At 34.3% G+C, this 21,836-nt stretch overlaps 3 protein-coding genes across 3 annotated transcripts; 1 reads left to right on the forward strand and 2 right to left on the reverse strand.

Annotated features, from left to right (window-relative positions):
• Positions 1 to 1,739: 1,739 nt before the first annotated feature.
• Positions 1,740 to 3,453, forward strand: LOC110723705. Its single transcript, XM_021903054.1, has 2 exons — positions 1,740 to 2,106; positions 2,521 to 3,453. The coding sequence occupies exons 1-2, from the start codon at positions 1,848 to 1,850 to the stop codon at positions 3,315 to 3,317; spliced, it is 1,056 nt and encodes a 351-aa protein (XP_021758746.1). The 5' UTR covers positions 1,740 to 1,847; the 3' UTR covers positions 3,318 to 3,453.
• Positions 3,454 to 3,544: 91 nt separating this feature from the next.
• LOC110723704 (receptor-like protein kinase THESEUS 1) lies at positions 3,545 to 7,056 on the reverse strand. Its single transcript, XM_021903053.1, has one exon. The coding sequence runs from the start codon at positions 6,389 to 6,391 to the stop codon at positions 3,869 to 3,871; it is 2,523 nt and encodes an 840-aa protein (XP_021758745.1). The 5' UTR covers positions 6,392 to 7,056; the 3' UTR covers positions 3,545 to 3,868.
• A 12,772-nt stretch (positions 7,057 to 19,828) lies between these two features.
• Positions 19,829 to 20,849, reverse strand: LOC110723545. The gene has a single exon (XM_021902895.1). It carries the CDS (start codon positions 20,160 to 20,162, stop codon positions 19,953 to 19,955), a length of 210 nt encoding a protein of 69 aa, XP_021758587.1. The 5' UTR covers positions 20,163 to 20,849; the 3' UTR covers positions 19,829 to 19,952.
• Positions 20,850 to 21,836: the final 987 nt, after the last annotated feature.

The raw sequence follows: 21,836 nt of genomic DNA on the forward strand, positions 1-21,836 counted from the left end.
AGTAAAACCAAATCCCTAAAAGATATGCACGTATAAGGTAAATATATATATCATTAAAACCGACTTTTAACGACGTTCATACTTAAGTTCCTATTAGGTTCCTGAACTCTGACAGTCTCTGAGTTCCTGACAAGTCAGTTACTCTAATTTCATTGACTGTTTGGAATTCACCTTGGTTCTATATAGACTTGTTCCAGACCGACTTTTATGTCCAACATACTTACATGAATCCTAGAGCAATATACTTCTATTTCTCTGTCTTCATGTTGCTTCTCTGAAACTCTTGTTCTGGAATCCTGTAGTCTTGATATATTCTGGATCTTAGGGTTTTCCCCAGCATTACACCGAAACCAGGTCGTTACAACCCGTTTTGAAGTTCCTGTTAAGAAACTTCTGGAAGTTCCATTTCTGGAACTCTTCTTCTAAATTTACTTGTATCCTCATGGATCCTCTAAAGTTCCTCTGTTTCAATTCCTACTTCAGCCCTCAACGCTTACTGAACCTGCAAACATCACAACACTAGAAAATCCTTATTAAATGGAAGTTTGCTCAATTCTTAACATCATCATCAAAACCTCATAAGGATCAACAAGTTGTCCCTTTTTTATGATGACGAACTGAGCAAACTTCTGAGAATAACAAAGTAAAACAGAAGGTTAGTTTTTTATTTATAAAAACAATAAAGAAAACTAAACTAAATTAAAAGACTCCTACACATACATAACCTATATATGTATAGGATACTTACCTTATGAAGCTAACATATGTAAACACATGTTTACATAGTTACCTTCATGGTCCCTTAGCCATCATCATGCTTATCAACCATAACACTTATCGTTGTTCTTGTTCCTCTATTGCTTATCCTATATTGCTCAAGTTCCTTACATATATACCTGTCATTACTCAGGTTCCTTGTATCCTGTTCCAAGCATAATTTGCTTTTTCTATGCACAACTTAACATACACGTTAGATAGATAATCATCATTAGTTTATAATCATCAAAACCTAATTGCTCAACACTTTCCATCTCAAAAGTTACATGTTCACTTAGACTTCTCTTATTTAGGAAGTCAACCATTTTACATGAATGTCAAAAAAAAGAAATACCAAAAGGCCTAACATATTATGGGAGTAACAAAGAATCTAAGATAATATTGATTGTGTATGGTGGCTATTCTTACTTGTAGAGTTGTAGGTGGAAATCAGGTCATTCGAATCGGATTTGTATTAATCAGTTTTGTTTGAGATATATTATCATAACTCCGTGATAATTGTTATCATGTTACTTTTTTTTTTTTTTTTTTGAAAGAATTGTTATCATGTTACTTAATCATGAGAAGAAATAAAAGTTGTTAATCTTAATTAACTTTCAAGTCGGGTTAATTTTGATTTGAATCATGCAATTACGAGTACACTTTTGATATTGGGTCAGGTAACTGGGCATTGAGCATGCTACTCCAAAAGACGGTAATATAAACATTCATTAGGCATCACAACTGTCCACATAGTTTACTCTGCAGGTCTCCGTTCCAGCAGTGCAAAAGGGCCAACTGGGTTGGATCACAGCATAGCCAAAAAGACTTCTGAGAGTCAAATACTTCATAGAACACCTGTAATTTGTGGACCTAATATAACATTTATTTTGCTAAAATGCCAAAGTTGTATGTTCTATACAGTTAGAACTCCACTTCGAGTTGAATTATACCTGAAACTCACAAAAATTGGGTGCAGAATCAACAGAGATAAACACTATATTAACCAAGACTCGATTGCTTATTACCCTAAGACAACAAAACTCGGAATTAAGGGGTCATTGTATGATCTTTATAATAGAGAGTAAGCCATGAAGGTGTCTATAATCAACTGCTTACAGATCCTTTTTCTGGTTTTTATCTCCAGTTCAACACAAGCACATTCAAAATCATCGACAAAAGTGATACCAGTACACACAGAGACCAGGACTTGCTTCAGTCGCAGAAGCCCTTGCTTCCTCAAGCGAATTACCTGCCCAAGGCAGTGCCCAACATCACACCCGAAAGATCCTAAAGCTAAAGTTTGCTATATAGACTGCTACTCACCAATATGCAAGGCTGAATGCAGAAGTGAGTGTATTTTATCCTCCATGTATAGCACAGTTACACATCCACATTTTTTTTTCCTCTCATTTATTTACGTCTTTAATCATAACTTAGGTTGTCTTACACTAGGCAATGTCTTGTTAAAGATGGGCTTAATAACTTTATGTGAAGCTAAATTGACTCTTTTACCGTAGGGGTGACCTCATACTTCTTTTGGGAAAGACTTTTAATGTCTCACACTTAGTGTAAGATGGTTAAACATGCTCCTTTGAAGGTTTTATAAACTATAAAAGATGAACCAGCAGAGATCTTCTAACACTATGTTATAGTTTACTCTAAAGAACAACAAATTGTCTTATGCTATATAACATGCAAAGTATTGATTATGAGATTATCATATTATGCATACTCACAAAATATGTTTGGTGACAATCATAGATCGCAAGCCAAATTGCAGTGGCCGGGGAGCAGCATGCTTGGACCCTCGCTTCATTGGTGGAGATGGAATAGTTTTTTACTTCCATGGTAAGAGCAATGAGCACTTTAGTTTAGTATCAGATCCTAAGCTCCAAGTCAATGCCCGCTTCATTGGACTCCGACCTTCTGGAAGAAAGCGAGATTACACGTGGATACAAGCCCTAGGGATCATGTTCGACTCCCACACTCTCTCTCTTGAGGCCACACCTGCTGCAGCATGGGATGAAGAAGTTGAGCACTTGAAGTTTTCTTATGATGGACAGGAACTAAATGTACCCACAGGATACTCATCAAGCTGGACATCAGCTAATGAAGACCTGAAAATAGAAAGAACAGAAAGCAAAAACAGTGTTATTGTGACTGTACAAGAAATCGCAGAGATATCAGTCAATGTGGTTCCAGTTACAAAGAAAGACAACAGGATACATAATTATCAAATACCTCCAGATGACTGTTTTGCTCACTTGGAAGTGCAATTCCGATTTTTCGGACTTTCACCAAAAGTTGAAGGTGTGCTCGGAAGGACATACCAGCCGGACTTTAAGAACCCGGCAAAGCCAGGTGTTGCTATGCCCGTTGTAGGCGGAGAAGACAGATATAGAACCTCAACCCTTTTATCAACAGACTGCAAATCCTGCCTGTTCTCTCCAATTGGAGTACTACATCAGAATTTCGCTTTTATGAAGGATCTGGGCATTGTAGACTGCAGGGGCAGCACAAAGATTGAATTTGTATCCATTAGCAGATTTCATGCATGAAATCTCTTTCTTCTTTGTCATTCTTTCATCGCTTTCACAATTTTTATTTTTTTTTATCCAGGAGTAGAATAAGAAATTTATGCCTTTGTATTTTAATATTAGCAACCAATTTTAGCACAGAGATGCTTTTCTCTTGTATTTGGTTTCATAAGTCAACAGAAAAAATAGGATAGGAAGCAAAATACATCAATGTGATCTTAAAAGGACACCAATATGCAAGATAATAATTGCAGAACCTGTGCATTATTTTCTGCATTGTTGAACAATTGTTTTGTGAATCCATTACATATATCACTATCCTAAAGAAGTGTAATACAAAATGGGAAGCAAAATCCAATTATATAAGAACAAAAAGGAAACAATGGGCTTCCTATAACGATCTTGGGGACAGTATCGGACGAACTTCATTATATTCATTCTTCTCTATATTACAAATCAAAATAAGCAAGCAATGAGGCCAACAAGCAATCAAACTTAACTTAACCTTCTGATACATCTCTGGATGGGGCACCCAAACAATGTTCACCAGTATTAAATAGAAACCATCACCCTCATCTTCCACGGGGATTTACTAATTGAGAAAACACGGCGCTTGTTGTAGCATCTTCCGCGTCATCATCAGTACCAGAGTTAGCTCCATTCATCATGTTAACACTATTGTCAAATTGCTCAAGAGAGGTTAATGGTAAACCTTGAATATGATTTGTGCTGTTATCTTCAGGCTCCGCAAGAGCAGATGACATCTCCTCCAGCTGAAGAGCATATTCAAGATTCCATAATACATCTCCCATTGATGGCCTATCAACCCCATACTCTGCCAAGCACTTCTCCGCAGTCTCCCCAAATTTCTTTAGTGAAGCAGAATTTACCTTCCCCACAAGGTTTGAGTCCATAATTTGATCAAGCATGCCTTTCTTTTGCCAAGTCATTGCCCATTCTGCAATATTGACTTGCTCCCTCGGGAGCACAGGGTTCAAAGCTGGTCTAGTGCAGAGAACCTCCATCAAAACTACCCCAAATGAGTATACATCTGACTTTTCAGTCAATTGTTGCCTCCTAAAGTACTCAGGATCAAGATACCCAAAACTTCCCTTAACAGCAGTGCTAACATGGGTCTGATCAAGAGAAGGTCCGGTTTTAGAGAGGCCAAAGTCAGCTACCTTAGCCACAAAATTCTCATCCAAGAGAATATTTGTTGTCTTGACATCTCGGTGAATAATGCTCTGAGTTGCACCTGTGTGGAGATAATGCAATCCCCTCGCAGCCCCAATACATATTTCAAGCCGTTGTTTCCAAGACAGAGATGGAAGATCTGCACCATAAAGATGGCTCCTAAGTGGTCCATTGGCCATGTATTCATAGACCAATATCATCTCAGATCTCTCATCACAGTAGCCAATGAGAGAGACAAGATGACGATGTCTTAGCTTAGACAACATCTCAATTTCAGTTCTAAACTCAGCTATACCTTGTTCAGACCTTGGATTTCCTCTTTTGACAGCAACATTAGTCCCATCTTCAAGTGTTCCCTTGTAAACTCTTCCAAAACCACCAACTCCAAGAAGCATGGTCTCATCAAACTTATTAGTCGCTTCCATGATTTCTTGGAAAGAGAAGAACCGACCAAGATTGGTGGAAGTCAATGAAATGCAGCTAGCAGTACCACTCTTTTGAGAAACAGTGGACATTTTTGTCAACGTCAAGGAGTTACCATACAATGGCAAAGGCAACCATGAATTTCCTTGTTGAGGAGTCTTCGACTTGTGAGAAACAAAGCAGCAATAAAAGAGAGCAATCATCATTACTGCAGCCACTGCACCTACAGATGAACCAATGATAATTGCAGAGTGTTTCTTTTTCGATGCTGAAGGAGGAAGAAGATGTTCAACAGGAGAAACTCCATCCAAGCTTCTTGCTTCATTGCTCATCTTAATGATCTCCAGGCCATTCATAATACCATTACTATCATCAGCTACAGGATCTGGACCAACACTTATGGTCAACTCACCTGAGTCTGAAGAATTTGCAACAAAATCCTTGTAGTAAGGCACGTCAAGACCGCCAGTTAAGGATGAAAGGTCTACACTTGCCCAAACATCGGAATTGATGTACAGGTTGAAAACAAGAGAATTCAGCGACTGGCTGACAACATCACAAAAATGAACCCTTAAAAAGTAGGTGAAATCTGGATCAACATTGAAAACCCAGGTCATGTTGAAGTTACTATTGGCCACATTCGGATCTCCCATAGTTTCAGCAGTGGCATACACCCAATTTGGTGCTATATCAGGAGTAACTGTAGCTGGATACTTGATAGTTGAAGGGCTAACAGAAACATTTGTAGCAGAGCTATTCACATGAAGATATTGCACATCATTCTGCCACATTCTTCCTAGAGTATCATTTTGAGCAGTAAGCAATGGACCGCCCATATTTACTCGGTACACAGTCTCAAGTGCTAGCTCTGATATCCCACTAATAGAGGTTGATGGCAAGAACAAAGCCTGGTCAGGGACCAAGTCATCTGGGATTGAGACAACTTCAATCGCGTTCACAAACGCAATTGAATTGTTCGAAGGAATAAAAGTAAGGCTCAAGGATTTCGAGTCTACATTGATGGCAAACTCCCTCCACATATAAGAACCCTTAAAGTTCTCAAATGTGAAGTTGTTTAGGAGCACAAAGTTTTCAGTAACAACAGTAAGGGAAGCCGATTTCAAGTCATGCCCTGCACTCGAAACCGGATAGAAATAAAGCCGAACCCAATGATGGCCTTTCTGTTTGATATCAAATTCGTAAGACACACTACGGGTGAATATTCGGGCAGATTGATAAATAGGGAAGGGAGCACTAGAATTGGTGGTAGCAACAAGAGAATTGGCTTGACTACTGAGTTTAACTGAGGAATGCTCTAAATCAGGAATATAAGTTTGGCCTTGAAAAGTGACATTATTAGAAGAACCACAAGCTAATAAGTAAGAATCAACAGGTTTAAAGGCTGCATTTGAGCTACAAACAAACATCCCATATAAAATCAAAGTCATAAACAAAGGCACCCATTTCATAATCTTCATCTTTTTAACCCCAAAAAATGGACTAATCAATCAATTGCCTAAAACAATTCAAAACCCAGAAACAAAATATACCCAATAACACCCAAATAGTGCAAACCCAAGCTGGCAGCACTTTTACACTCACTGAGGCATTTCGTCGAACACCCTTCAGATCTATCAAACAATGTTCCAACTTACTGAGCTTACAGCAAAGAATGTACAAATTGATAGCAACCCAAATTGGTAAAACAAGGTATAAATTGAATAAGAAAGATGGGTATTTAAATTAAGCTAAAGTTGATGCAATTGAAGTACAAAACTTTTACCTCTTTTTGTGTTTCAGTTGAGCCAACAATGGAGGAGAGAGAAAGAGTGTGAGAGAGAGAGCATCAATGGCAGCAAGTAAGAAAGAAAGAAAGGATACTAATACCAAGTAGTAGAAGTACCAACTACCATGAAAACTCAGGTAAAGTGAGCTGAAATTGAGCTAACCAGAATTACCAGCCCTTTCCAGGCTGTTGATTAGGCTGTCATTATTCAGGAAGAGAAGAAGAGAGAGAAAGGAGCAAAGGACCCACTTTATTTTAGGAAAAAGATGTGAAACTACAAAACCCAAATCACATTGACATTATTTGAACCAAAACCAGCTGTTTATGTTTTGGGATTTAGGTGTGATTAGAAGATTTGATGCCCCCATTGATTAGATAAGTTGAGCGAGGTTAGTACGAGGGATGCTCCGTTCATAACCATCTTTTGTCCATTAATGTGATTTCGCGGTGTTAAGAAGAAATTTTACTTACTGAATTGAAACTATGTTTCGATTACAACTATTGACATGAACTTGACTTTATAATTAATCTGATAGAGCTTTCTGGTTAGATACACTCAATAATATAAATTGATCACTAAAATATATGTAACATGAACTTGGTCATTAAAAACACTTATGGCATGATCGTGGTCATTTAAGTGCATGCATGCTAAGTTTGAGTTGATATCACTTCACTATGTAATCTAGTGACAAAGTTTATGTTAAACTATTTACTTATGTATAGAATAGTTCATGTCATTAGTTACATTTGGACCATATTTCTATGTCAATAAATTGTGTCTAATTAATTCTAATTACTACTCCGTAGTATATTTGTTCATAAGATAATAATAAGATTCATAACTAGGTATAAGAGGTCAATTCTACATTTAGAATTAATTACATTAAATTTTAAAACTACAATTGATCAAAAGACTTCCTTGTAAAAGGTTATATTAAACCGCGATGTGAAATACAATATTGAGCAATTATCTTGATTTTGCTCAATTAAAATCTTATTTTGATCCAATTTATTTTGTATTTGCTAGTTTTGATTTTTAGTTTAGTTGTCATAAGATTCTTCTATTTATAAATTAATTTTACATAGATATAAAAGATATTTTGAACAGTTTAAAATAAGATCTAATTGCAAAATTTCATAACAATAAATGTATGAACAAAATTTATGAGTTTAATATATTGAATACAGATCAAGAAACAGGCAAGTTGGAAAAAATTTAAATAAATAAGTTCACAACTAGAAAATCTTTAAACCTAGGCCTATCATATTTCTAGCCGTATATTAAAGAAAGTCTGATTAATAAATGTGTAACAGTAATAAGAAAAAAATTATATACGAAGTATATTATTGCCAGAAGAAGGGAAAAAAAAAACGAACTTGAGTGTGAATTGGGTTCATGTCAACCAAATTATATAATTGCCAGAACTTGAGTGTGAATTGCCAGTAATACGAAGTATATTATTGCCAGAATAGTTCATGTCAACTTTTTATAAACTTTGCTCTTATATAATTATAGACGTTTAACATATAAAATATGTTTTGGGATGCATAAGTTCATCCTTATTGCAATATACTAGAAGGAAAAGTATGAAACATTATTGTAAAGGCTTCTTAGCATGGTAAAACGAACTTGAGTCAAAACAACATGTGAATTGGGTTGTGCATGAGCTTTGTTGATAAATTATCAACACGAGCTCAACCTGACATGACAAAGATTTTTCTTAGTTTGTTTCAAGCAATATCTCTAGCTCAACACATAAGCTTTCATAATACATGATTCAACTTGTTTCCACCCATAGCACGGCTCAACTTGTTTGCATGCCCGACCTTTAGGCGATGCAAACGACTGTGAAATCGCACATAGTCCAAAGTTATTCAAAGTTGCATTGTTTGGGGGCCTCACACAAATAACCCTTTGACGTAGTATACTAAATATGTTGTGCTGAATAGAAAGAAGTAATGTTATTTTTTTTTTTTTTGGTGTTCCACCCAATTCGCCTTTTGAGGCTAATCAGGGTTGGGGATTATTTATAGGTGGTTAGATTTCAGCCCCTCCCAATTATTGTTGTAGTGGATCAAATATGTAATCATCCCTACCAAGTGCAACCCCGATCAAACTACACCAACAACCAATTGATTGATACTTTAGTTTAATGATTTTAATAAAAACCTCAATCGTTTGTTGGTGAAAATAAAAACCTCAATTGTAGTGAAGGTTGTGTGTTAGATTAGCGTGATGTTATGACTCTTAATATCAATACATTATGTCAAAACCTTAACTCAATCAAATGATCAATTCAATTAAAAGTTTTAGTCGTTGATAATTGATTGAAGTCCCTAAATTAGCACTGAAGTAATACTGTAGTGCAATAATAGGAAATTAGTAAGCCAATCTCATCTCAATCCCCATTAGTCATCAAGTCAATAGAGACCATTACTTTAATTTGTTATAACTTGCTATCAATGGTTTACCAAACAAACCGTTAAAGATGACGTTCATTAGCTCATTTTATTCTCTAACAATATTTGGCATTGTCGTAGAATCCCTACGCCGCATTTCAGCACATGGCTTGGGGCTCACGTCCTCTTACTTCAGCCTTGCGTTTCCCATAAATTTCCTACTCCGCACAAATTTTCATTTTTTTTAAGGGTAATATATATGTTAGTGCTCAGAGATATGTATACGCATTAAGTATACATTCTAAAATAAAATTAAGTTGATAATTCATGATAAAATTATGCATAAATTAGTGTGATTAATAAAATCTTGACCGTTTAGGTCGGAAATAGTCTAATTTTTTCGGAAATTAATTATTTCCGACCCTTTTCCTTCAATTTTATTTAGTTTTGCAATTTGAATTTCAATAAATCTACACAAGTAGATATTCGTCCGTCTCTCTATGGTGGAGTGTCTCCCTATGGTGGAGTTGTTAGTTTCGTTAGTTTAGTTGTTTGTTTTTGTTTAGGGTTTGTTTGTGTGTTAGGGTTCATAAAAAAAGTAATCATCTTTTGCCCTATTGTCAGTTCTTTGGTAAAGATTTGTTCGGGATCGCAATGGTTGTCAAATTTTCAAATGCGTTCAGGTGAATCAAATGAGAATCATCCTTACAGCTACAACAAATTGTTAGACAATCTCTCCGAAAAGGCTGTATATTCCAGCGATGTGTGAGATGTACCACAGTGCAAGATCTTTTCAACGATCGTAGCTCTAATGAAGGAAAACCTAATTTGATTCAATTTTATGTATTTGTTAATTTAGATTTCATTTGTAGATATCGGATGACTTTTTATTAATGAATTGATTTGTTTCAGCTGCGACTGAACTCATTAGGACTAAGGAAGTAATGAACTAAAAAAAAAAAAATTAGTGTGATTAATATTAATTTTTTTTTGAAAGAAGGAAGGAACTTTTATTAAGATCAAGAAACATCCATCTCAGCAAGGGTGCTGACAACTTGCGAGAATGGCTCAAAAGATACAAGCTCCACCACATTGTGGGGGCACGATCTAGCTACAGAATGTGCCACAGTGTTCCCTCCCCTTTTAACATGACTAATATGAAAGAAATTAGAAGAAATAGAACTACAGACTTTATCAATGAACAAGTATATATGACTTAACCCTTCATGCTTCCTATTAATTTTCTGGAATACTCCAAGAGCGTCACTCTCCAACCAGATATTCGTATAGCCAAGACGATGAGCAATCTCGATCCCAAAACTCATAGCAGCAGCTTCAGCAATGCTTGGGTCCCACCCACCCTTGCGTCTTCGAGCAGCAGTGGCAAGTAGCTTCCCATTTGAGTCTCGCACCACCACTCCTAAACCCACATCTACTCCATTAAAGATGGCAGCATCAACATTAATTTTTATCACTCCTTCAGGGGGTTTAATCCACGTTGCAGCAGAGCCTAACCCACCACAGGCCACCCTCCCAAAAACTCTAGCAGAATACACATTATAGTCATGTACATACCTCACGAAACCAGCTGCCAGCATTCGAGCATCATGCGACCCCTGCTCGTGAATATGCTTGTTTCTGCTTGTCCACGCAGCCCACGCTAACGCAACAAAGGTAGATAATTCTTGCTTTGTTAGTTTCCCAGCCATTCTTTTCAAACAATCTTGGAAGGACAAGTCATCACACTCATCCAGAAAATTCTTAAATGAGCTTAAATTCCAGATCAAAAGCGGTGATATGCATCTAAATAAGGCATGCATAATTGTTTCCTCTGCATTCCCACAAACAGGACAAATTCCATCCCCTCTTATATGTCTGCGCCTCAGTACATCATTAACTCCAATTGCCCCACTACAAACTCTCCAAAGAAAATGACAAAGCTTCGGTGGTCCCTCAATATTCCATACTAATTTCCACAAATCATCATCAATATTATTAGCAGCATTGTTCACACCAAAAATGCCCAACCAACAAGCCGATTTTACAGAAAAAATACCATCCGTAGTGTGTCCCCAATACATTCTGTCAGACACAAGAGGGTGGAATAGCTTGAGTGACCGCTTTGATCAATACCTCTTTACCCGGTTTTGAAAGAAGCTTCTCCTTCCAACCTTGGAGCTTCTTCCATATTCGCTCTTTAAGTCCAGCAAAAGTAGCCTTCTTTGATCTGCTAATTATTGTAGGAAGCCCCAAATATTTTTATGACGATTTACCTCCTCAACACCAAGAGACTCACAAATGCTTTTCCTTCTATCCGCTGAGACAATCTTACTAAAAGTTGCTTCCGATTTGCTAAAATTAATTTTTTGCCCTGAAGCTCTTTCATAAATACGGAGAATATCCGCAATTTTTGAGCACTCCGTAGCATTTGCTCTAGCAAATAAAATGCTGTCATCAGCGAAAAAAAGATGTGAAATCCGAGGAGCTCCTTGACAAACCCTCGCACCATGAATAATGTTATCCTTTGCAGCTTTCGAAAGTAGTCCTGAAAAAGCATCCGCCACTAGAAGGAACAAGTACGGGGAGATTGGGTCTCCCTGTCGAAGGCCCCTATGCGGTACCACCTTCCCAACTATCTCACCATTGAGCTTGAAAGAAAAAGAAAAGCAAGAAAGGCACCCCATAATTTTTTGTGTCCATTCATCACAAAATCCTAACTTGTGCATCACCCTTTCTAGAAATTCCCACTCAACTCGATCGTAGGCTTTCATCATATCCAACTTTAAAGCAATCGTACCATCCTTCCCTTCACCTCTTCTCTTCATTGAATGGAAAACCTCAAAAGCCACCAACGCGTTGTCAGTGATAAGTCGCCCGATAATTTGTTCCGGAGAGATAATTTGTTTCAACATCGGCTTCAAACGATTTGCAAGGGTTTTTGATATGATCTTATATATCACATTGCACAGACTAATAGGCCGGAACTCGGTAATCTTCCGAGGGGCGTCACATTTTGGGATAAGAACAATGCAAGTCTTACAAATTTCAGAGATATCAACATTTCCATTCCACCAGTTCATAATAAAATTGACAATGTCATCCCCAATCACATGCCAGAATTTTTGATAAAATAAAGCATGCATACCGTACCGGGAGCTTTATTTGGGTGCATATCAAATAGCGCTTCTCGAATTTCATCCGAAGTTGGATTCTTCCGGAGCTCATCATTCATTTCTTCAGTAACCACATTACTCACCTCACTTAATGCTTCCTCAAAATCTGATGGTGCATTTGATGAAAACAAATTGGTGAAATAATTTGTGATTAACTCCTGTACACCCTTTGGATCACAAACCCATTCCCCTGCCTCATTCTCTAACCCAGCAATAGTATTGCGTTTCTGACGTTGACTTGCTTTATGGTGGCAATATGACGTGTTTTTATCTCCATCCCTCAGTGCATTTGTTCGTGCTCTAGCAAACCAATACGACTCTTCCATCATATGAAGCTCATCCAACTCATCCGATGCTGCTCGACATTGCTCTAGTGCTACACTATCCATCACACCAATCTGGGCAGCCTTTAAACTCTCTTCAGCATTTCTTATCTTCTTCTTAATACCACCACCCATTTACTCAAAGCATTTGCACATAAAGCAATTTTTACATGGGCAGCAACATTATCCTTCCATGTCCCCTTAATCACCTCCTCACACTCCGGTTTTGATAACCAAAGTGCCTCAAATCTGAAAATTTTCTTTTTCCTTTTTTTCCTCCACCTTTTGGCCAGCTTGCAAAATAAGAGGAGCATGATCAGATCCGAGGCTAAGAACCGATCCAACCTTTCACGAATGATAGTGGATTGGGAAACACCTCGCTGCCATGTATAAATACTTCCTCTATACCCCAAGTCACGCATTCGGGTAACATCAATAGCCTCCCTAGACCCATCCATACACCTCTCGCTCCTTGGCACTCCACCCCATTTCTCATTTTCACTCAACACCTCGTTAATTTATCCTTAATTTTTTTTTTTTTTTTTTTTGACTTTTTATACACTACTCCATATGTTTATAATTTTCCTTTTTTTAAAAAAAAATATAATGTATCAGATCTTGAAAAAAATATTTAGCGGTGTATAATAAAATGATCATCTGTAAGATACAAAGTAGTATATCTTTTTTTTAAAAAAAAAAAATAATAATTAAGTACTTCATCCCACTAGTACCCACCTCTTATAGATTATACTACGGCATTTTATTACATGTTGGTACTCTTTATTATGATTGACCAATGAATAATGTGGCTTAAGAAGATACTCTGTATTACTTCAAAACAAAACAAAACTCTGTAGAATTTTATAATTTACGGAGTAATGTAGAATAGTTCAAGTGATACAAATAAGATGAGATAAAAAGATCAATATTAAAAAAAAAAAAAGATTTCGAAGGTTGGAAAAAAAAAACAATTTCAAATCTTTTTATCATAGAAAATATTTTAGTATACTTTTGCCATACTAGAAACTTACTTTTCCAAATTTTATGAAATTTATTCTTTGATTTCTTCTAAGTCAACGGAAAATACAATCAAGTCAAGTTGAAATAATTATACACAATCAAGTCAAAAATGATACAAAGTACAGAGTACATACTATGTACTTGTATGTGATTGCATACCCTAATGAGAATTGTTTATCTCTATCAGTTGTTGTGAGGAATAATCCAAAATCAATCATCAAATTTATAATTAAAAACATAAACATATTGTTAACAATTCAATTAGACATATTAGAATAGATAGAGATTGATTAATTCAATTTCTTTATTACATAGAGATATATAATACCAATTTGAGACCAATACAATTTATAAATTATCCTATAGTTGTATATTAAAAAACCTACCCTTACGGAGTTTATACACAGAATAATTTATAATCACGTAAAATGAAATACGCCAAAAATGAGCCCAATAGCATAAAAATCGTAGCTCACATACTCACATAACGTATAATAAGATTCTATAATAGCCATTTAAAGAAGCAAACACATTCAAGGCATATTCTAAAGTTACAAACAAAAAACATGTACAAATTTGCAAGTTGTGATCTTGGCCAACAAAATCATTTAGTTCTACCAATTGGTTGTTGGTGTAGTGGTAATTGAGACTACACTTGATATGGAGGACCCGTGTTCGATCCCCCGCAACAACAATCGGAGGGGACTAGAACCTAACCACCCAAAACTGATCCCCGAATCTTGATTAGCTCAAAGGGTGAATCGGATGGAACACCAAAAAAAAAAAAAAAAACATTTAGTTCTACCTAGCTCTTGAAAAGTCATAATTAAGGATATAACATATTTTTTACCCCATATATAATGAGAAGCTAATCTTTGTTGAGGTCCAAATTAATTAACGGAGCACCCCTTTTTATAATGGGTAATGTTATATGTAGTCCTAAGAGCTATATATAAGCATTAAGTACACTCTTGAAAATTGTATATAAGTAGGAATTCAGGACAAAAATATGCGTAAAGCAGTGTAATTAGTGTTTATATATTTATGATTTCTTAACTTCTTAAGATTTTCAAGTGTAAATTTAATACTTATATGTAACCCTAAAGGCTATGTATAACATTTTCCTTTTATTATTTAAATCATCTCATGCAATAATAGGGACAATTACATTAATCACTAGGATAAGATTTCTGCATTTCACTAATTATAAAAAGCCAGACATTAAACGCAAATTATGCAATAAACTAATGAACAATTATAGTATGTGTATGTCTAGTATGATACCCTTCTCACGAATAAATGTCCAAATTCTACAAATCAACACTTAAAATCCTTTTCAATGTGTTTGTTTAATATCCTTTTCAATTTCTATCTATAATATATTTATTTTTTTTTGAGAAAGAATAATGATATTTATTAGCATTAATGTGAACGAAGACTATGAAGTTGTGAAGTACTACTGTATGTACTGTATGACAAAAGTGTGAAAAAATAAACATAAGGACAAGACAGCGTGAATGAAGGCGAACGGTGCGATGTGATTTGGCTTAAACATGAATATAATGTTTTATTGTCTAATCTTTTAGCTAATTTCGGATCTCCCTTACAAATAATGTTGTTAATCATAATTTTTTTTAAGTCAAACATGCATGCATGTGGTACGTTACTAGTCTATTAGGATACTCTTTGTATTTGTTAACAACTTTTGTTGGTACCCAATTAGTAACACATTGAGCCTGTTCTCACCGATTAAAATCAGGTGAACTGAACTGAACTTATTAGAGCTGAACTGAATTGAAATGAATATTTTATAAGAAAAGGAAATTAGGAGCTAAAATGAACTGAGCTAAACTAAACTGAAAATAATCGTATGAGAACAAACCCTAATTCCCCCCCCCCCTTTTTTTTAACTCCCTTCATCCTTTTTACAATGTACTCATTTCAAATAGTTAGATCAAACTTTAAAACCTTTGATTATAAGTTCCAATTTATCACATAAATATGTTTGTATATCTTTTAAATATTAAAACAAAAGAATTTTGTTTCTCCAACTTGTAGACTTTCTTCCAATAATGCCCTTACAGTAATCACAATAAGATTCCTCATGGAATTCATGGCTTGTTCATGAAACATGACACAAGTTTAATCAATTAGATAATGACTACTCGTATATGTATGTTTATTTTTTAATCAAAATATTTCATGGGCCCACAATGTTATGTATTTCTTCCATTTCTATTTTTTTTTCCCGTTGATAAGATTTGGGCCAAATTTAGAAAACTTTGACCATAAATTCTTGTTAATGTATAAGAGTTTATATAGTCATGTGTGGTTTTGTTAAATTCAGATTGTCATATATTTTATTAATATTTTTATTAAGCACATAGAAATAAAATTATAAAGATATATGTATTTTAATATGTGTCTAGGAAAATGTGATAAGACAAATGAGGTAAACAATAAGGGACAGAGGAAATATCATGTAAAAACTTCATAAAGTACTTTAATATCTTCCACCATGTTCTGACTGACTGAAATGAAGTGAACTGAATTGAATATTTTATGAGAGAAGAAAGTTAAAAACTGAATTGAACTTAGTGAAGTTGAACTGAACTAAACTGAACTGAAAATAATATGAAGAGAACAGACCCTAAGAACAAGCTAAGCTTATCACCAGGTACCTTGCTTAATTGGTTCTCTACCTAAAGTAAGTGTCGTTTCCAAAGGATTGTTATGATTCCTTATGTTCCTCTTTCGTGTAAGTATTTCTTCTAATGTGGGCAATCAGTTTGAATTTAAATGCGCTTGAGTGCTTGACAATACATGCAACTACCTACAACGCTACAACTACTTTAAGACGACTCACTAAATTTAAGAGGATTGAGTGAGTTTTGCTATTAATGTTAAGAGGATTATTATTACAATATTAAATTGGACTTTGACGAGACTTGCTAATATATTATCACTATATTAGAATGTTTCCTTTTACGCATATTATTGTGGCCGGATTCCGTGGTACTTTACTACTTTGGGCCTTTGGGGACATATATGAAGGTATTATGGGTTGCTAATATATATTTGCATATTGTCACAAATAAATTTCAACATGATCACTTAATATATGTTAAGTATTATTTGTGCATGTGCTTTGAATGCATGATTTAGATCACTTTGGTGTATCGGAGAATCAAAAGTATTTTTTTTCCTCATTTCTCAATTGATTAATTTTCACATGACCATACAAGTAAATGAAAACCAATTGGTTGTTGGTGTAGTGGTGATTGAGACTACACTTGATAGGGAGGACTCGTGTTCAATACCCCGCAACAACAATCGGGAGAAGAGTGGAACCTAACTACCCAAAAATGATCCACGAATCTGAATTAGCCCAAAGGGTTAACCGGGTGGAACACCAAAAAAAAAAAGTAAATGAAAAAAAAAGTCTAATATATAGTCTTCGATACACTTAGGGCCTGTTCTTTTCGGCTTAATTTCAATTCAGTTCAGTTCCAATCAGTTCAGTTCAGTTCAATTCAGTTCCTAATTTTCTTCTCTCATAAAATATTCATTTCAGTTCAGTTCATTTCAGTTTAGCTATGAGCTGAGCTGAGCTGAGTTGAGCTGAACTGAACTGAATTGAAAATAAACGTATGAGAACATACCCTAATTATATAACAATGGAGCTATGGAGAATGAAGGTGGGGGATTAGAAATTGATAAATCAAGAGAGTCATTCTATCGAAATTCTTTTGCAATCTATGCAAGAAAATAGCCATTATATACAAAAGATTTTTGGTATGTTTTTTTTTTTTTTTTTTTTTTTTTTAAATACACATATGGACAAAGGGGTTGAGTCAGAGTTGGGCCAAATTTGGGTCCGATTACAATAATGTATTAATGTACCTGCTAGATAAGAAAATGAAGCAAACAATTCAAGAGTGCATTGTTGATTCTTAAGCAGAATTGTTATGCATGGTTGGGCCACTAAGCTTTTTGACAAGGTTAGATTTCCTTATTGTTTGTCAATTACTACCTCCGATTCTTATTACTCGCAACAAAGAAATATCTTATATCTCAAAGAAATATCTTATATCTCATAAATAATACTTCTTTGTTGAGAGTAATAAGAACCAGAGGTAGTATATTATATTCCTATATATTATACGGCCATATATTTTGTACCATTGTGACGGTTAAGGTTAATCAGAATCCTTCAATGACTATAGCTTTGAAAATATGGTCATTTCGTTCTTTTTTACTTGCATCATTAGACTTTTATATAATTTACAAGTTCAACTTTGATGATATTCTAATTTATAGAGAATGGAATTAAAGTTATATACGGAGTAGAATCTAAACAATTGCTCCATTACTAATAAATCCCTTGTCCTCTTCTATGCCTAGGAGAGATTATCATTAGGTCCCTACATCTCACTTTTAATATTGTTTCAAGTTTAGTTGTATTAAGAGAACACATATTTATGGAGATTAACACGTTGAATTAGCAACAAGTTAGAGAAAAATTATCAAAATCATATCAATAAAAATGAAATGGAATAATATTACCCCCTCCGTTTTTAAATACTTGCTCTAATTCTCCATGCGCGGAGTTTTTGGAGAAATTGAAGAAAGTAATAAAATATGAAAGTAGTGGGTTAGGTGGAAGAATATAAAATTGTAAAAAGTAAAAGTAGCAAGTATTTAAAAACGGAGGGAGTAATATTTAAAGATGCGAATAAAAAGGAAAACTGGGTCATTCTTTCAAAGACACATAGCGTACCACATACGGAGTAACAATCAATCAATCATATTAGAAACACTACTACGAGTACTTTGAAATTAATAAATTATACTAGGAAATATTTTCCAACAAAGCAACAATCATAGAGAGAATTTTAATATATTTCGTGAAATAATTTTCTCTTGAAAATAAGCATTCTGTTGAAAATAAATGTACAACCCTTTTCTGGTAGTAGAAGTTATGATGGTTGTTGGCAATCCTTCCTAAAAGGAGAGGATTGTGTCATTTATTATGCTATAAAGGTAACTTAACAGTTTTGGTATGGATGCTAAATTTTGGAGTTTCAAGTATACTTTGTTCTGCACTATGAATTGCATCATGTTGTATACATTACTAAAAATTTCATAAGCTCTAAAATTAGGCTACATAAAAGGGATAAATAATTCATCCCTAGGATTTTTTATTTATGAACATGAATTGTACGCTTTATTATTTACTTGAAGGAGGTACTCACCACATGCACGGCAGATTGGCAGTGGGCCGCTCTAGGACCATGCCATATTGCCATGGCCTTTCAGTCGTGGCATGATTCGTGTTGTGTTGTGTCATGACTTGTGTCTTGTTAAATGGATATGTCATTCCTTACGCGTTTTATATTAAGGGTTTTTTTTATTTTTTTATTTTGGAAGTGACTTTAACCTCTTTCTGGACCGTGCCTACATCTTACTACCGTGGTAGGTGGGCCTATGTACTTTCCTCCGCTAACCTGGCTCGCTTAAACAAGTTCGCCTAGCTAAAAATTTGTGCTTATACAAGTACGAAATTACGAAGCATACAAGTATATTCTTCGCCACTACAACTCTACAACAAATTGACTAATGTAAGTTTGATTTGTTGATATAAATGATATGCTATTTGAATTTGAACCTATGCAGAATATACTTCAATTCCTACTTACATTTTGTGACCTTTTGTTACGGGAATGGACATTTTTAATCAATTGATGGCTACATTTCTCTTTTCTCATTTTAATTTTATCATTCGGCCTCTTACCCCGGCCCCAACCAAAAGGAAAAAACAAAAATGAGAACAACAAGGGCTTGAAAAATAAGATGATTAAATATAAAAATATTTTAAATGCTTCAACCATCAATTTAAACTTTTAATCGAGTTGTACATTCTCTATCAATTTAATAACACAACAATGTAAATTAAATCAATACGCTAATGATACAAAGTATCTAAATTCATGATTTTATTTCTTCTCTACCAGACTACCACTAATACAAAGTAATATTTTTGCAATCAACGTAAAATTCACACTTAAAACTACAAAATGAGGATTATTATATATATATATATATATATATATATATATATATATATATATATATATATCCCGTATATATATATATATATATATATATATATATATATATATATATATATATATATATATATTCTAAAATTACAAAGAGAACAAATTCATTAGGATATTAATTATACAAAAATAAAAGAAAAAAATAACTACGTAACGTAGTATTAAATAGTCCAAATAAAATGCATGAGAATATTACATACAAGTATTATAAGTTAATTACCATAAGATTTAAGGGTGGCACCACAAAATGAGCAAATGATAGCTTTCCAATACTTAAAGTAGAAAGGGACGAAACAAAATCGGGTGGCCGTCTTCATATCCGCCACTCTCGCCGCCGCACCACACCGCGAACACATCCCTGCAACCGGCCTTTGGCTTTGCATTTCCCTCTTTTGATCCACTAAAAAACATGAAAACTCCATTTTTCTTATCACTTGTTAAGTAAAGTACAACTTCTTTTGCAACTCTCTTTTATATTGTACTAGTATTTTGTTTTAGCTTATTATACTACTGTAAAATTTGGTTGTATATTTGGAGTGTCCTAGTAAAAAGCATTTAATTATAGGAGTTATTATCACCTTACCACCTTGGGGGTGGGGACGTGGGGTATAATGTATGATACTTTTAGGTAAATGTTTGTTTGATGAGATGTATCATCTATTCAAGGCTAGTTTCCATTAGAATTTGTAAGCTTTATCTAGTTTTGAATTTTGAGGAGATAAGTATATATTAAGGAGGTATTGTAGATTTGTAGTCTAGCTAGTGGTATAGATTGTGATAACTATGAGTCTATGATGACACCTTCTAGAAGGTTGATGGATTTTGTTCTCAAAGCTTTTTTTTTTTTTTTTTTTTACTAAATTTAACTTATTTTTGTTGGTTTTTTTTTTAGCATTATTTGAGCTCAGTTTAACTTATTAATAAATTCTTAATGTAATTTTTATTTTATTATTATTAAAAAAATTATTTTTACCGAATATAATTATATAACTTTATAAAGTTTTAACCTTTGAGTTTAAATCCTTATGTTAAAAAAAAGGGTTGAATCCAAAGGTGTTTGATGATGTTATTGGGCCTCTTGGTGGTCCTTGAGAAAAGACAACCCAAAAAAATGATCTAGAAAGTTTTCTTAACCTAAGAGGAAGTATGAATTATGCAAATTTCCTCATTATTATCATGAACATGTAAGATTTCTTTGTATTATTGTAAGCCAATTTAACTTTTAATTATATACTTGTCTCAAAGTACAAACTTCTCAGTAATATGAAGTATATATTATGTTCATACAACCATTTTTTTGTATGTATAATACAAATGACAAGTACTTTTGTAGTTTTGTAGTGACCTATTTTAATTTGAATGACTTTATTTAACCATCATAACTCGTTAAAACTTTCAATATTTTCGGGTGATTTTATTGGATAGGCAACAAAGTAAAATCACAAGGAGTAGAATATAGAGCAACTACGAATTTGTCTACTTCATTGTCTTGTAGGGTAATTGAGTTTACATATGTACGTTATATCGTGTTAAACACTTAAACATTAGAAGGTATGATTGTTATGGTCAAATCTTAGAAACAACATAGGTTTAGTAGGTCAAAATGTGCATCGAGATCTCCCATAACACTCTCAATTGTAAACTTCTTATCCTCAAATTTAAATGAATTATAATAAATTATTGTAAATCCGTCTCATATAACAGATGATAAAATATTAGAATCTTATATATAAACTTTAATTAATCGTTGCATATAGTCTTGTTAAGATGACATACAAAGAAAGATATACGTAACCACTTAAAAATTACTTGTGTATTACATGAAAATTATTTATTACAAAAAGGGAGTGAAATAATGAAATACTAGGTACTCCTAGCCAAGTTGGGCATTTCATTTCATTAATTAACAGTGAAGGAAGGTCGATGCAACTGCACAAAACTTGTTGGCGGCAAATTTAGTTTGGGGTTTGCAGTTAACAGTTTCCTCTCTCGGGAACTGGCACGTGACCTCAACACTTTGGAGCTCTATCTCTGTACTGTAGCTAGTTTATCGTACGGCTCTTCAAAAAAAAATAACAAAAAAACAAAAAAAAAAA

Source organism: Chenopodium quinoa, unplaced genomic scaffold, assembly GCF_001683475.1.
Source record: "Chenopodium quinoa cultivar QQ74 unplaced genomic scaffold, ASM168347v1, whole genome shotgun sequence".
In the NCBI taxonomy this organism is placed as follows: Eukaryota; Viridiplantae; Streptophyta; class Magnoliopsida; order Caryophyllales; family Amaranthaceae; genus Chenopodium; species Chenopodium quinoa.